The sequence below is a fragment of the Brugia malayi genome (assembly GCF_000002995.4).
Source record: "Brugia malayi strain FR3 genome assembly, contig: Bm_v4_ChrX_scaffold_001, whole genome shotgun sequence".
NCBI classification, from domain to species: domain Eukaryota; kingdom Metazoa; phylum Nematoda; class Chromadorea; order Rhabditida; family Onchocercidae; genus Brugia; species Brugia malayi.
In genome coordinates, this window is record NW_025062479.1 from 472,383 (window position 1) to 487,824 (window position 15,442).

Genomic DNA, 15,442 nt, shown 5'->3' on the forward strand with positions numbered 1-15,442 from the left:
ACAAACAAATGGACAGACATGCATACACACGTGTAAACACGCAGACGTGGACGGAGTCAGGACTATACGGCTGAGATCGATGTGATATTTCATTGTATTGTTTAGATAAACAACTTGTCGGTCTTTATCAATCACTAAGTTTTCATTCTACGTGACAATTCATTTCACGTTTGTACGAGTGCTGGATTATTGAGTTTCATTTGGGGTAAACATTTTCTCCATTTTGCATTGGAAAGGAAAGACGACTATAACTGCTGGGAGGAAAAAGAGCTAATTTAAAGGATAATCTGTCTTCATCGCGAAATATTACTTTTCCCGAAAGTTTCAGTAAAGCATTACTGTTATCCGTCACGTCAACCTCTTTCCTTTCCTTTTTTAGATCATCAAGAGAAATTACATACATTCATACAGACGGACAGACAGACGACAGGCACATACACATACATGCATGCGCACATGCGCTGAATACGCCAATTTTTCACAGCTTTTTTTTGCTCAGCAATGTGAATTGTCATAACTTTGTTTTAATTTCTCAAAAATGCGTATTTTTTTATTAAGTGTAAGGGATCAAAGTCATCAAAGTCACCTGTGATTTAGAAGATGCCACCAAAGTCATCAGAACAAAGTTACATTGAATCAGAATTCGTTATTGCTTCTTTTTTTTTTCTACGTGATTGTCATTTGCAGCACTGGACGGAATGGAAATAAGGGTCATCGTAGATGGGATCGAACGGAGTGTTTCCGGAATAACGAATAGCACGACATGCGCTCAAATTATTTATGCTCTTGCCCATGCTACAGGACAGAAGGGCCGTTTCGTTTTAATTGAAAAGTTTCGAGATACGGTAAGTATTTAAGCACTAATTTGGCGTATAAAAGATTTGCCGGAGACTTAGCTGAATCGCAAGAATTCTCTGGATACAGTGCTGAACATTGTAGAAGAGACATTATTTGATATGCTAGTTCTCCGATTAGAAACTTGTCGATTTCTTTCCAGAAATTATTTGTAAACATTTTGATTTAGGAAAGAAGTTTGGCACCGTTAGATCGACCGCTTGAAATGTTAAAGAAAAGGGGTACGCATTCACGTTACGTGACGTTTCTCCTGAAGCATCTAGATGAGGGTCCATTATCAGTTGCCGGCGAAACTTACCTTATTGATACTGACGATCGTTTGGTACTAATCACATCTTTTTTACTGTCAATCGCTGTACAGGAAATCTATATTAGCAAGATTTTTTCACATCTTTGTTATCCTTTCATAAATGTTGGCTTTAAGTAAGTATAGTAGGGGACATGCAAAGGTTTTTTACTTTAGAAAATTTCAACTACTGTTTTTGAAAAAAGACGATTTAAGTGATTATTTGCAAGAAGGATGTTAACTGGTAACTTCCACTCACCTTTTCTACCTAACCTTTTGCTCATCAAAGTTTATCTTTGTATAGAGTTTGTGCGTCATGTCCATTAACATATCGTTACGTCTAACATTTTCTAATTACCAATGGATTTTCTATTGGTGAAACTTACTGTGCCACCTTCCATTTCTTATTTATTATGACTAATTTTACAGTTATTCTTTCATTTTTAAAAAGTTCTCAATTTTTCATGATTTTAAAAATTTTAAGGAAAATTCACAACTGAAAGAACCATGCTTCACTTCATTGGTTAGTTCTGTGCCCCAAGGTGTGCACATCAACGGTACCGATATTGAACAAAATCGAGGAATGGCTTCTCCCACTGCCGTCCTTCCTTCGATGCCAGGCACATATTTCCCAACTTACGATTATTTTTAGCTAGCTGAAATTTTTTAAAGATGTGGGATCTTTACAACTTAAAGGTTCTTGTGCACCACTTCTTCCAAAGTTATTGTGCATTTGCAGAACAGTCGTATCGTCCAGTCTTCCAAAAAATCAGCATGCAAGAGGTGACCGTTGAACGAATCAAGAATCGCCCACCTCCACCGGGTAAATTATATCGTGTTAGTTTAAGTAGTAGCATAAGTGGAATGATTGAATAGTTACAGTGATTCTGTTTATGTGAAATAAACAGAATCATTGCACCTACTTTTTTTCTAATTGTGTTAGATATTGGTACTCATTGACCTGGTCTCCTCAAAAGAACAAGAACTGCTGAAATAATAATTACTATTATTTGTGGTGATAATATTACAATGACAATCACTTACTATAATACGTCGCTGCCATATGAGTAAGGCTGAAATAAAGATTTGAGGAGCATAAATGGTTTCCGAAAAAAAAAAAAATCAAAATTTTGAGAAATTTCACACAAAACAAAATTATGTAAGTTATATGGTCATTGCAGCCTACCATGAAGTAATTGAACAACGTTTTACTTCTTTATCCAAACAGAATACGCCATTCTCATCATTAACACCAATACAATCGGCTGATATTTCCATCAATGACCAATCGCGCCTTATTAAGTTAGTTAACTATTGCTGCATAATCGCTGGCTGTTTTACTAAGTAAATCATCGTTGTTTTAAAACAGTTTAAGAAAACACATTTTTTTTTATCCCTGAATTCTTTACCTTTCTGGGGAGCCCTGTTCTAACATTGTAAGTGATGTCCATAGCCCACAGCTCACAATTTATTATCTTGTTGAACTTCAGTAAAAAATTTATTATGCTTGAATAATTGTAAAAGTATTCCAATTCTAGCAGTGTGGCGTCTCAGCCAATCAATCTGGATAGCGGTGGTGTTTTGATAAGTAAGTTTTGTAATTTCAATTTTTATCTGTTTTGAAGGAAAGTTTGAATTTATTTCATGGTGACTTCTCCTTATCCTTTTTAACAAAAATAGTTTGCCTAATTGGTGTAAGAAAAATCTTATACCATAACTGACAAAAAAATTTCGTCCAAAGTGTGGAATAACTTTTAATCCAACTGAATTAACATTATTTTGAATCAGTGGATGTTTTCGTGAATTCTTAGAAATTTTTGTTTCCTTTTTCAAATTTAGTACATGACACTGGACATGTGTTAATTTTCTATTTTCCTTCCCAAATTGTTTGGTTTTTTCGCAGAAAAATTGAGTACTAATGCCTTGGAAGAACTGATTCAAGATCAGAGTCAAATTATCGATCAACAGAAAGCTCATTTAGCCAGATTGGATCTTGCTGTCGACAATGCCCAACAACGAGAAGTTATCCAAGTGATTATGCATGTTATGTTGGTCCAATAAACTTTAAAGTTTTAAAAATACAGAACTTCCTGTAGTTAAATTCTCTCCAGTATATTGTTGATGAGCATAAAAAATCGTAGAATTTAGATAGGGAAGATTGTTCCCTGTATCCCGAAACATAGTTTATTTATAATGATAACAGTAATTGCATGCAACTACGAAAGGTTCATTGAAAACCTTGGTTTTTTATGCGAAATCACTGAATGACAAACCTATCTATTCACGGCATCCAATTTTTCATACTTTCTGGAAAGTATAACAAAAACGACATAATTTACGTCTCGAAATTTCTATTTCTTTTTTTTTTTTTTTAGCTGAGAAGACAACAGGAAAATTTAAGAGCTGTACTGAATCCGTTACGGGAACGTGAGTGGCCAAACCGTTTACAACATGAGCGTACTGAGTTGCAGAAAATTACTGCGGCCATCAATGAATTTAAACAGAAGTTGGATGCCATCACAAAGTAGGTTTTGTTTCATCAATTTCCTTCACTGTGAATTTTCTTGTTACGAAGTAAGATGAATTTGTTATGACGGAATTCGCTGCTACAAATGCTTTCAAATTTCAGTGAAGTTAAATTGCGAACTGAAGAAGGGGAGGAATTAGAATACGGTATACTGATGTTGGAGGACGAACTCAAACAGCTGGAGGATGATATCAACGATGCGATGTGGTCTGAGTTAACGAATGAATAATATATTTCACTTCCCTACATGAAACTAACTGATGATTTGTGTATTTATTGATTTTTTGGAGCTTTTATTCATATTGAAAATAAGTAATAATGAGAATGATGAAATTCAAGAATTTATCATTAAAAAATTTTCTCAAAAATTTTCGAAAATCGGAGGATTTGGTCGTGAACTTGGAAACATGCTCAAGATTATATGCTGTTCACTGTAACATACCGTTTATTGTAATATAATTATATATATTAACTATTGTCACTCTCTTTTGATCGACATTTCGTTTCATCACTTGTTTATCTTAAATTTTGACCTCAGGTTTTGTTGTAGCGGCGGAATATGGAATTTAAGATATAGCTGTTTGCTTTTCCTCTTAGCTTTTTAATTGCTCAGTCTTTATTGTTTGTTTTTCATTACCTTCTTCAACTTCATATTTTCCCCTTACTAGCGCTTTTTGAATATCAATCAGTTCATATTCTTACTGTTATCCTCACTCTCTGTTTACCATCATTTATTTGTCTGTCTTCTAAAAATTTGAAATTCCGACATAAGTCCGTAAGCAGCGTTTTATTTCGTGCGTTTTGCAGAGGATATGCACTTTGCAAGTGCAATTTTACCTAGTGATACTGGTTGTCATTGCCAAAAAGCACCTCTTAGAAGAATCAAATCTTTTTTTTTTTTTTTCACCTTTTATCCTTCCGTGATAGACTTTTTAGATTTTTGTGCTAACTGTTGCACGTGGCGTATTTCTAGGATAACCAAATTATCGGTTGCAGTAGAAATATATATGTGGATGATTTTGCTGAGAACCCGAGAGTTAAGCATAAGTAGGTTGCAGCTGAATTTGACACCAAGTTACTGCTCACCTATATTTTCTAAAAAGTTTTTATGGATCTTCAACTAGTTAGGGGTATACTCACAGTAAAAATTATAATTTAAATGTTGTCATCCGCGCATTTTGGGTACTTTGTTTTTAATGTATTTTCTACTTAATATTTGTTAGAAGTGTATTGCAGAATTGCAAACAAGTACTGTAAGCATTCCGAGACATTTGTGAACTTTTTTTTTTTCTTTTTTCTTGATTTTCAAATCTCGAAGTCGGCAATCATTTTATCGAATGTGGCCTACTGTCACCGAATTTCTCCATTCTCTTTCTGAATGCTTAGTGTTAGACTGGTATTAATTTGTAGTCAACGTAATGTACTGGACATGGTACTAGAATAGTTGTATCGATTTCTTCGAGTATGACTGTTAAAGAAAGTGGCTTACCCGTAATTATTTATTGCATGTCAATTGATGGATGTATTCATATAACATTTCAATCCATCAAAAAATATAAAGTATTGAAATACTGGAATGCAAAGTTCATAATTTACTTTGCAGTGTCTATTTCCAGTAAATGTGCTTTGTTTTATGTTGGCTGTGTTAGTTTGTCACTTGAATAAATGCTCAAATTTAAATGATTTTATAAGAGAGATAACTTGTTTGTTTGTCTGCAAATATTTTAATTGTTCCAGCCATCTTTATATAAATATATGCATTGCAAACACTTCTGTATCCATAATTCCTTTCGATGCTCCATTTTTTCTTCACTTTTTCTTTACATTCGTATTGGCTTTATGTGGATGACTAACATCGATACTGTTGTTCTAGGTTTAACATCTTTTTGTTTTGATCGTATTTATTCCAAAGTGTCATTTGAAAGGTGTTAAGATTAACAAGTAGTTGCAATTATAATAGTGCAGTATTCTCACTTTTGCTATCGAGGAATGCGCTATTTTCTTCTCTCGTTTGTTGCTCGATTATAGTTTTTCGAAATCGGCAAAAGATCTGATTGCAAGAGGACGAAGTTTTACATCAACTGGCTATTGCAAATTTATGTTTTAAATCTTCAAATTAGATATCAATGGACTTTAATTCTGGAAAGTAAGTAATTCAACATTTTTTTTGCTAGTCTGCTTATGGTTAGATCATTTAAAAATAGAAGTTACCAGTTTTCAAGTCTATTTTCTCCTTTTCATTTAGAATACGTATAGGGATTTTATGGGTTGGAGAGTTCTTTTTTTGTTCAGATGCTTTTTTTTTTTTTTTTTTGTTCTATAAATATGATTACTGACCAAGAATTATTGCATCTAGTTGTTTGTTTGAGACAGTCTTTTTATTAAAATGAACTTGTCACATAATTATAAAGAAGTGATGTTTCTAATTTTCTTTCTAAAAAGCTCATCGAAATAAACTGTTAGTGATGGCTGTGTTTAATACATTAAAAATTTCGTCAAGATTGAAGTAATATGTTTGACTCCTAGAATGTGACAATTCCATAATGATTGTAAATGTTTATGAATTAGCAAATTGTTCAGTTAATTTCCATTTCCTATTTCTTATCAAGCGAACACTTATTTAGCAGCGACTAATTAAAGTCATTGTTCTCTTATCATTTCCTTACCTTCACTTCTTTTCTTTCTCATTTCATATCATCAGTTGTAATTTGCTGGTTTTTTGTTTTTCTTTGATGTTGTCATGCTGGTATTTTCCCTAGAGTTCCAATAAACCTTAATTATATTTCTTGCTTGCAAATATCAAACAAATTCATTTAATTCGATTCATTATTTGACTGTTAACCTATGATTTTCAGTTTTATTGATTAGTTGTTATAGATGACTGATTCGTATGATTTTTTCATTTCTTTTCTCTATTTATATATGTCTAGATAAGATTTAATATTACCACTGAAGTCCTATTAACTCTGCTTCCGTCAGCGTTTTTAATTATTCCTCTTTTTCCTTACATTTATATTATTGGTAGTAGAGGACATTAAGCTTAATCAATAATGCTCTTCCCATTTATTCCTCTATTTTGCACTCAGATGATTCAAGACTCTGGTATAAGTTCTGCTTAGACATTTCATATCACGAAAGTTTTGTAAATTTTGCCTCACCAGACTGTTTCACTCCATTTAACTTCTACTGTAATAAGTATACCAGTCATTCGAATATTGTAAAGTTGAAAGATGTAGATTGATGAATATACATAGTCTGTGATAGTTATGAAAGTTATGTAAACGAAACTCATTATAGGGCAGAAACGTAGGATTTAAATGTTCCTTACCTTAACTAATATATCCGTGCTATACTGTAAGTTACTCAAGTTTTGTGCAGCCCATTTTCAATATTATTAATTATAATACAAAATTCGCTTATCTTTTTGCATAAATTTTAATCAACTGGACGTAATTTAATTTAATTCAGTTCCGAGAAAACAATGTCTGAATTGGTATCTCAACTAAAGCATCCGCCCGATATATCGAAACCACGATGGGATCAGTCGACATTCGGAGGACGTGCTCGTCATTTTTTTGTGACTACAAATCCATTAAATCTATTTATATCTGGAAAGCGATTGGAAGAAGCAAAAAATATTGTCCTAGATTATAAGTATGTCTTAGAAATTTAGTGGTCAGTTTCTGAAAACGTTAAAAATATGGCAAAGTTCGGAACATCAAACATTATATGGCCACATATACGTACAACGTCAAAGCTATTAGGATAAGTGAGAGTGTGATACAACAGTTGATATCCGTTGAGGTAGCAACAGTAAGAAGTATCCGGAAATACATTTGATTTTTAGATCCAATCTTCAGCTAATCTGAGTTTTCCATTGCTTTAGCTTATGCGTCCTTCTGAAAACATGAAGTATTAAAAACCAAGTTGTTAACAATTTCCCATATTTCCACTTTTCCATGTGTATTTAATTATGATAACTATCAAAAAAGCAAAAATGAAGTACTTTCATGGTTGTAGGCACTTGTGACAGTTGTGTAGAGTTCTGAAACAGTTGCAAAAGGTGAGAGAATTAGTTTCAATTAAGTTAGGTTTTAGACACGGACACAAAGTGCCGGAGAATTTGACGGTTGATGAGTTATGGCATGCGAAACACATCTTCGATTCTGCATATCATCCTACTACGAATGAACTTATGATTTTGCCAGGACGTATGAGCTGTCAAGTACCTGGTAATATGTTCCTGACTGGTGGCATGCTGACTTTCTATAAGTTTGTCGTTATTTTTAAAGTTATTTTTTACGAGCTAAACATCAGTAACAATAAAATCACTGGCTTTTGAAATTCTCGTGCATTATACCACCTCTATTTATTATTATTTCTGGAAAAACAGTCTGTTTTACCGATTGACCTGGGCTTGAATAAAATAACTGCTTGTGTTGTTTTGGCCTTTGCTAACTGTCATCATGAAATTTCAGTTTTTATTGCAAATTTTGGTTTCGTTTTTCTATAAAAATTTGTTTTAGTTTGCAAAGTCGAAATTAAGAAATTTCCGAGAATTCCCCAGGATCTGTAATGAGTAAAAAGAATTAAGTACCATCCCAATTTGAATTTAAGATCCTCAAGCGCTGTAATATTTTGGCAATGGTTGAATCAGTCATTCAATGCTGTTGTTAATTATACTAACCGTTCGGGTGATAGTGTTTCCAACAAAACGCTTCTGACGTCGTATTTCTGTGCAACGGGTGGTGCTGTTACTGCTGCGTTAGGACTCAATTCACTGGTAAAGGTGAATTAATTTCAGTTCAATTCAATTTTATTTCAATTTTTATCAAATATTCATAAGTTCTTAGATAAAAATCAAAATGGATAAAACATTAAGCATGACTGTAAAGAATGCATTAGCTAGTAAGACTAATAAAAACTTTACATGTCTGCTTACCATAGCTCTACCATCCAATTACCACTTTCTAATTGTAAGTATTAAAGATATCTACATTTCATTCTTTAAAAATGTGTATTTTCATTCTTGCAAGAGTGCTCTAATAACATTTTCTGTTTTAACCATGTCGTTCCATTTTCTTATCTCCACTCCATTTTCCATTTCACTTGTACCTCTTTATGTTCGAAGCTAATTATTGTACTAATCACATTCCTAAATGCATGATTGTTAAAACTTTGGAAAGTGCAATTATTATTGTAGTCAATGTCACCGCTGGTCGGACGTCTGGTACCATTTTGTGCCGTTGCAATTGCAAATTCAATCAATATCCCTCTTATGCGATCCAAGTTTGTCTTCCTTATTATTTTAAGTGAACAGTGGGTTAGAAAAGTTTATTAATACTGGTATTTGATTGTAAGAAATTAAGTTCATAAGTGTTACGTTATGAAATATTCCCATTTGGATCATATGTCCTTCAGTGTGTTGAAACGCCTCCTATTTATTTGTTTATTTTTTGTTTTTTTTTTTGGGAGGGGGATTACAAGATTTTATATTTATGCTTTCAAACTGTCAAACAGATTTTAAGTATAACTTCTGAGGATCACTTCCTTCTAGAGAATTGGTAGATGGCATTGTGATAAATGATGAAAACGGTAACAAACTGGGCACGAGTAAAAAAGTAGCGCGGATAGCTATTGCTAATGTCATAATAAGTCGAATTGGGATGGCTGTTCCATCGTTTTGTAAGTATTTTGTCGAATATCTTCACTGTCTTTGTGCGATGTTTTAATACATGGAAGCCATAATCAAACTAAAGTGATTCAAAATTCAAATTAAAGTAGTAACAAAAAACTTCATTTCTTATTACTGCTATTATTATGTTATAGTCTCCATACCACTTCTGATGAATCAGATCGTGAAGACGAGTTGGTACCAGGTAAAATCACATTTAATTACATAAAATTTGAAGCACTAAGAAGATACAAAAACTTCAAATTGTAAAAATGTCTCAGTATTATCTTCATTAATTGCACATCTTATCCTGTTCCCAAATAGTTAACTATGCTGATAATGAAATTTTGCCTCTTATTGAAAATTCTGTAGTTCCACATGTACCGAATTTTTTTTTCATTTAAACAAATAAATTGAAATGAATTTGTAAAGTTGAGAGGAATTAAGGATATTTTTTGATTCATAAATCCGTGAAGTATTATTCCAAATCACGAATTCATGAAATGTAAAATAATTATAATATCCTAAAGTTTTATTGCAGAAGCGCCCTTGGGTATCAGCTCCAATACAAACATTGATGGCCGGTTTCATCCTAACATTTGCAACACCATTGTGCTGTGCCATTTTTCCGCAGATAAGTTCCATTGAAACGAGTCGTTTAGAGCCAGAAGTTCAAAAGGAAATCAGTAAACTTCAGAACCCACCTAAACTTGTGTATTACAATAAAGGGCTGTGATCTTGTGTCTAAGCGCGACACCTAAATGTAATGATAGTTGTGTGAAAAGTTTCTTGAATTACTATCCGTCACATTTTGCCCACATTAACCGACTTGCACTTTGTAAGTACATCGAAATTACAAATCTAGACTTAAAACTGAACAAAGCGAGAATCAGCAAACATCTGTTTGACTTTTAATTCGACTTAGTACTGCTGACGATCAATTCAGTCAGGACATTGTTAGCAAAGCTAATATATCATCTTATACATAAAATATGTATGCAAAGAAGTAAAGAATGTTAAGCAAAAGATTTCTAACAATTCTCTCCACAAAACAGCTTGTTTCTTCGATTAAATGGGAGAGGATGGTTGCAAGTCAACTAAAGGCACTTTTATCAAGATTCCAAAGTTATATCTAAATCATATGAATGGTATTGGAAGTGCAAAATTTGTAAGTTTGGCGCGAAGAGGAATCTGAATTGCCGAAGCTTTTGTCCAGTGGTCGGAACTGTAATTGCATTAACTCATTTTTACAATGCTATTTATGCACCACTTTAAAAAGAATCAACAATTACGACACAACGAAATTTGTGGGTGATATGAAGAGCAAACTTGGGATTAGCGTTAAAAGGATAGTAGTAGTAGATGTGTGGAAAGAAGTGCTAATAGTGTAGCAAAGTCCGATTTCTTGTAAATATTTATTGGAGGCATAGGCATCTTCAGATAAAATCAACTCTTATTCCTGTTTCAAATTTCTATGCCTGTCATGGATGTAAATTTGGTTTATTCTTTCTCAGAAAGCGAAACAATAAATTATAGCGGTAGCATATTACGGTAGCAATTTCAAATGATTTAGCGGTCCATATTTCACCTTCTGCTTGGGTGCATCATAATTTTTGCGTTGGTTTATTTCGGCAACATTCAAAATTGTCATCACTGCGTCACGATTATTTCGCATACTTTCACCTGTAGAGCAGTTCAATGATAGAAAAGAAGTAGATAGATGAAGCGATGGTAGAATTGTTTTAATGAAACAATCGTACCATTGGAAGTTCTCCCATGTGAATGACTAGATTCAATCTCTCTTTCCGTCTTATCTTTGTGAATTGTTTTGCTGATATGACTCTGAAAAGATTATATGTGGTGGTATTCATTGTGAGTATCGAAATTAGCTTTCTCATTACACCAAATTTAATTAGCTTCTACAGATTTAGAACATATTCTGTGAAAAATCTGTACCAATGATCACCTTCATCTCCTTTGTTGTAAGATTTAGAAGTTTCTCGTAAAAATCGATTACGGGACTGTCCAACATAATTGCTTCACGTTGTGGATGTAATAAACTTCAAGCAAAGAAATTAACCATTTCACTTGCTATTCAGTTAAACTATCTGTATTGCGATTCAAATATAGGTGCAACTTAGCTCTACAATTTAGCTAAAAATAAGATTTGCTACAAATATAATTATGTTAAAAACGATAAACTTGTGAGTTACCGGTAGAAAATTGCAAATGCAACGAATGGTATAGAAAGCATCATCGTTATAAAATAATTAGTCGTACCTCGGCTAAGCCCTTCCTAAAAACTATGCTTCTCTGATTTTTAATTATTTAACAGCTTTTAAGCAAAATTAAGTTACACTTTTTCTAGTAATAATATGCTATCCACTTACAGCTACAGAAATGACATGTAAAGTGACTGATCCATGTGGTTTACCATCAATAAAACATTCGTATCGTCCGTCATCTTGGGTTACCATTAGTGGCCAAATCTGACACAGTTTAACATCGCAGATGGTATCATTTCCATGGATACGAAATTTCGAAATTTACAGGAAATGACATAAATCTTGAAAATTTAAGTGATCTTGACCGAAAGGATTTAATTTTAAGTTGTATATTTTAATTAAGGTGAACCTGAAGATATTTGAGTGGAGTAAGTTTGACTCTCCAAGATAATCGAGAATATCGAGAATCAGTAGTTATTGGCGAACCATCTAGGTACCATTCAATGTTAGGCTAAAATTGCAAAGGTAAAGTTTTCAAAGAAAAAAAATGCAATCGCTTTTGCTTTAGGACGAAGTAACGTAAACTCATATTCAAAATAAGCCAAAAGCTATAAGGTGAACAAATTATTAGAATTTGTAGGTACAACAGAAACAAGTGTCATGAATATTTCGAGCAAGTAGGATAAATGGAAGAATCAACTTAATATGGCGTACGCATAAACGGATCACCTTATCTCTCAAATTAGTCATTCTGTTTTATTAATTATTTGATTTACCAAGTTTAACCTCAGCATATCACGTGTCTGAAAAAAAGAATCTCTATTTAAGCAGTAGTTGGCATGCAAGCGTTTTTTGTTTTTTGGCAACTTCGAGTTATCAGTATTCGATTAATTAACTTTGAGTTATCAGTATTCGATTAATTTACCATCATCTAACACTAAATCAAATTCACCAATAGTGCTTCAGGCAGACAAAGATGTCAAATTTTTAACTTTCTTTACTTTTCTCCTTGTTGGACATTCCAATATCAAAAATAATCCCTCGATCAACTCAAAATCGAAATCAACATTTTGCAACTGCAGTTGATAAAATGATTGCTTTCCCAAAAATACTGCCTTCATTATCAATTTTTTTTTCATCAACCAGTCTTTCTTTTCTTTTTTCTCTTTCTTCATCAACCAAGAGGTTTTTCGGTGATATAATTTCTCCAACTTATTTCCAAATGTCTTTAGAATCCTATAACTTCACATAAATTTATAAATTAAAAGCATAATTCTCATTGTCAATTTGATTTTCCAACTTGGAGTTCTTTTTTTTTTTTGTTGAACAAATGCAGCTGGAATAATGTGAATTTATGACTTCCATAAATCATTTTTTCACAAATAATTCTTCATTTAATTTTCTCATAACATATTATAAAAAAGAGATAGTAGGCCATATCAAACTTTTAAGTGGAAAACAAAACGAACAAACTCATTTCATATGTTCAGACTGTACGGGATTTTTAGAAAAAAAAAAAAAAAAATGAAAATATCATCAAGTTTTTAAATCTTTAGCGGCAGAATGTTGCTTTATGTAACAAACAGGAAAGCAACAAACTTTGTGGGTGATGGCGGACATAAGCCTTTAGCTACATGCTTATCATATTCGATAGGTTCCAGCACTGCACATTCTAATAAATCCAAGCGTCCCAGTGATTTACTTGTGGTCTTCACAAATGCCTGAACCATCACCGCCGCCTGTTTATTAGTGCCGCATAGTTTCATGATAAACAGGACGAGAAGTAAACAACCGTTCATTGTTCATCAAATAACACATAATAACATTCCTTTAATTACTAAACAATTTTTCCGAGTATATCAAAATCAAATTTGATCTACATTTTGAATATTTTCAATAAATTTAATTAAACAATCCCAGTCTCATGTAATATAATAAACATAGTCAGAATAGTGTCTACAGGATACATTCAGTTTAATGTTGCTATTCCACACTTATTGTCAAAGAAATTTTTGTTTTAAAACTAATCTCTTTCAAACATCACAGCAATGTATCATATTCTGCTTTTTTTTTTTGAAATTCGTACTCTGAAGATGCATTGTTTCAATTATCTGTAAATATTCGTGATTTTTCTGAAAAATTTTTTGATAATTTCACGGTTTTAAACATTTGCACTTCACATATGGAAATTTCGTTAACTGCAAAAAACCAGCTAACAGATAATAAGCCATACTAATACATTCTAAATCTTCAAAAAAAGAACTGAAAAAAATCTAAAAGCCCCAAACATTTTATTTTAAAAATTAAACTAATTCAGCAAAGTTAAAGGCAAAACCTAAAAAAAGTTTTCAAAACTTAAAAAAAATTAACTCAAGGTTAAAAATCAAATGATCTGCAATCACCTATATTAAATTATACTACAAATATTCCATATAAAAACTAAAAACAACATAACAAAAAAAAGGAAAAAATACTATAAAAACCACACTGTCGAGAAAAAGCTCGAAATTCCACTAGAAATAATCTTTGTACCGAACAATCGAATTTAGCAAAGGGTCAAATTTAAATCAATGTATTTATATTTAAGCAAATCATGTTAATCATTTATTGTAAGTTTTATTGTAATTCAAATTCCTTAATGACTCATAGATGGTAATGTGTTAACAAATTCCCATGCTAATCTGTCATATTATCTAATGCACATCCTTTCCAATCCTTTGTTTGTTATCTAATTCCGTTTACAAAAACTACCACCCATAGCCTTCCTCCTAGCTTCCATTGTATCAATCGCTTTATCTCTCCACCCTCAAATCATGCTATATAAGGGCAATTACCACTCAACAAAGGGCATTGTTCCAGAAGTCTCCCCGTTGCTTAGCTCATCCTCCTCACTAAATTGTCAAACTACTGATTGCTTGTTTGGTTTAATTACCCAAGATAAAGCACTCGACTCAATTGTGCAAGTAAAACAACCCAATTCAATCCATTCACAACACCAATCCAATCCAACATTCACAACAATTTTATGGTGCCACGAGCCGGGAACATGTCATCCATCATCATCAGAACCGCAGACCAAACAAAACGAAGATTGTGTGAAGTCCTCAACGAAATCAAGCGTCTGAACTTGGATTCGGTCGACCAAATGACAACAATCGACGAAACAATCCGTCTTCATCAGGAACGGAGAAGGATCACCCAAGAAAAAATCATGCATATCCAAATATACATAGAGACGTTGGTTGTTGTCATTTGGTCGACCGAATCCAAGTTCAGACGCTTGATTTCGTTGAGGACTTCACACAATCTTCGTTTTGTTTGGTCTGCGGTTCTGATGATGATGGATGACATGTTCCCGGCTCGTGGCACCATAAAATTGTTGTGAATGTTGGGTTGGATTGGTGTTGTGAATGGATTGAATTGGGTTGTTTTACTTGCACAATTGAGTCGAGTGCTTTATCTTGGGTAATTAAACCAAACAAGCAATCAGTAGTTTGACAATTTAGTGAGGAGGATGAGCTAAGCAACGGGGAGACTTCTGGAACAATGCCCTTTGTTGAGTGGTAATTGCCCTTATATAGCATGATTTGAGGGTGGAGAGATAAAGCGATTGATACAATGGAAGCTAGGAGGAAGGCTATGGGTGGTAGTTTTTGTAAACGGAATTAGATAACAAACAAAGGATTGGAAAGGATGTGCATTAGATAATATGACAGATTAGCATGGGAATTTGTTAACACATTACCATCTATGAGTCATTAAGGAATTTGAATTACAATAAAACTTACAATAAATGATTAACATGATTTGCTTAAATATAAATACATTGATTTAAATTTGACCCTTTGCTAAATTCGATTGTTCGGTACAAAGAT

The 15,442-nt window shown here is 33.0% G+C and overlaps 3 protein-coding genes across 5 annotated transcripts; 2 read left to right on the forward strand and 1 right to left on the reverse strand.

Annotated features, from left to right (window-relative positions):
• Positions 1-698: 698 nt before the first annotated feature.
• Positions 699-3,897, forward strand: Bm4824 (uncharacterized protein; the record flags this gene model as incomplete). Its single annotated transcript, XM_043073130.1, has 9 exons — positions 699-845; positions 1,025-1,177; positions 1,626-1,761; positions 1,881-1,964; positions 2,323-2,443; positions 2,680-2,729; positions 3,045-3,172; positions 3,517-3,665; positions 3,771-3,897. 9 exons carry the CDS (start codon positions 699-701, stop codon positions 3,895-3,897), a joined length of 1,095 nt encoding a protein of 364 aa, XP_042929064.1.
• Positions 3,898-7,149: 3,252 nt separating this feature from the next.
• Positions 7,150-10,078, forward strand: Bma-sfxn-1.5 (the record flags this gene model as incomplete). 2 transcript variants are annotated; one of them, XM_001898419.2, is made up of 7 exons in its annotated part: positions 7,150-7,322; positions 7,767-7,940; positions 8,286-8,457; positions 8,872-8,957; positions 9,226-9,353; positions 9,498-9,547; positions 9,884-10,078. In XM_001898419.2, the coding sequence occupies 7 exons, from the start codon at positions 7,150-7,152 to the stop codon at positions 10,076-10,078; spliced, it is 978 nt and encodes a 325-aa protein (XP_001898454.1). The 2 variants fall into 2 exon arrangements, with proteins under 2 accessions (XP_001898454.1, XP_042929065.1); XM_043073131.1 differs by lacking the exon at positions 7,150-7,322 and having other exon boundaries at positions 7,864-7,940.
• An 810-nt stretch (positions 10,079-10,888) lies between these two features.
• Bm10138 (Uncharacterized protein) lies at positions 10,889-13,366 on the reverse strand (the record flags this gene model as incomplete). 2 transcript variants are annotated; one of them, XM_043073133.1, is made up of 8 exons in its annotated part: positions 10,889-11,025; positions 11,103-11,184; positions 11,309-11,402; positions 11,556-11,638; positions 11,733-11,831; positions 11,977-12,078; positions 12,569-12,803; positions 13,167-13,366. In XM_043073133.1, 8 exons carry the CDS (start codon positions 13,364-13,366, stop codon positions 10,889-10,891), a joined length of 1,032 nt encoding a protein of 343 aa, XP_042929067.1. The 2 variants fall into 2 exon arrangements, with proteins under 2 accessions (XP_042929067.1, XP_042929066.1); XM_043073132.1 differs by having other exon boundaries at positions 12,560-12,803.
• Positions 13,367-15,442: the final 2,076 nt, after the last annotated feature.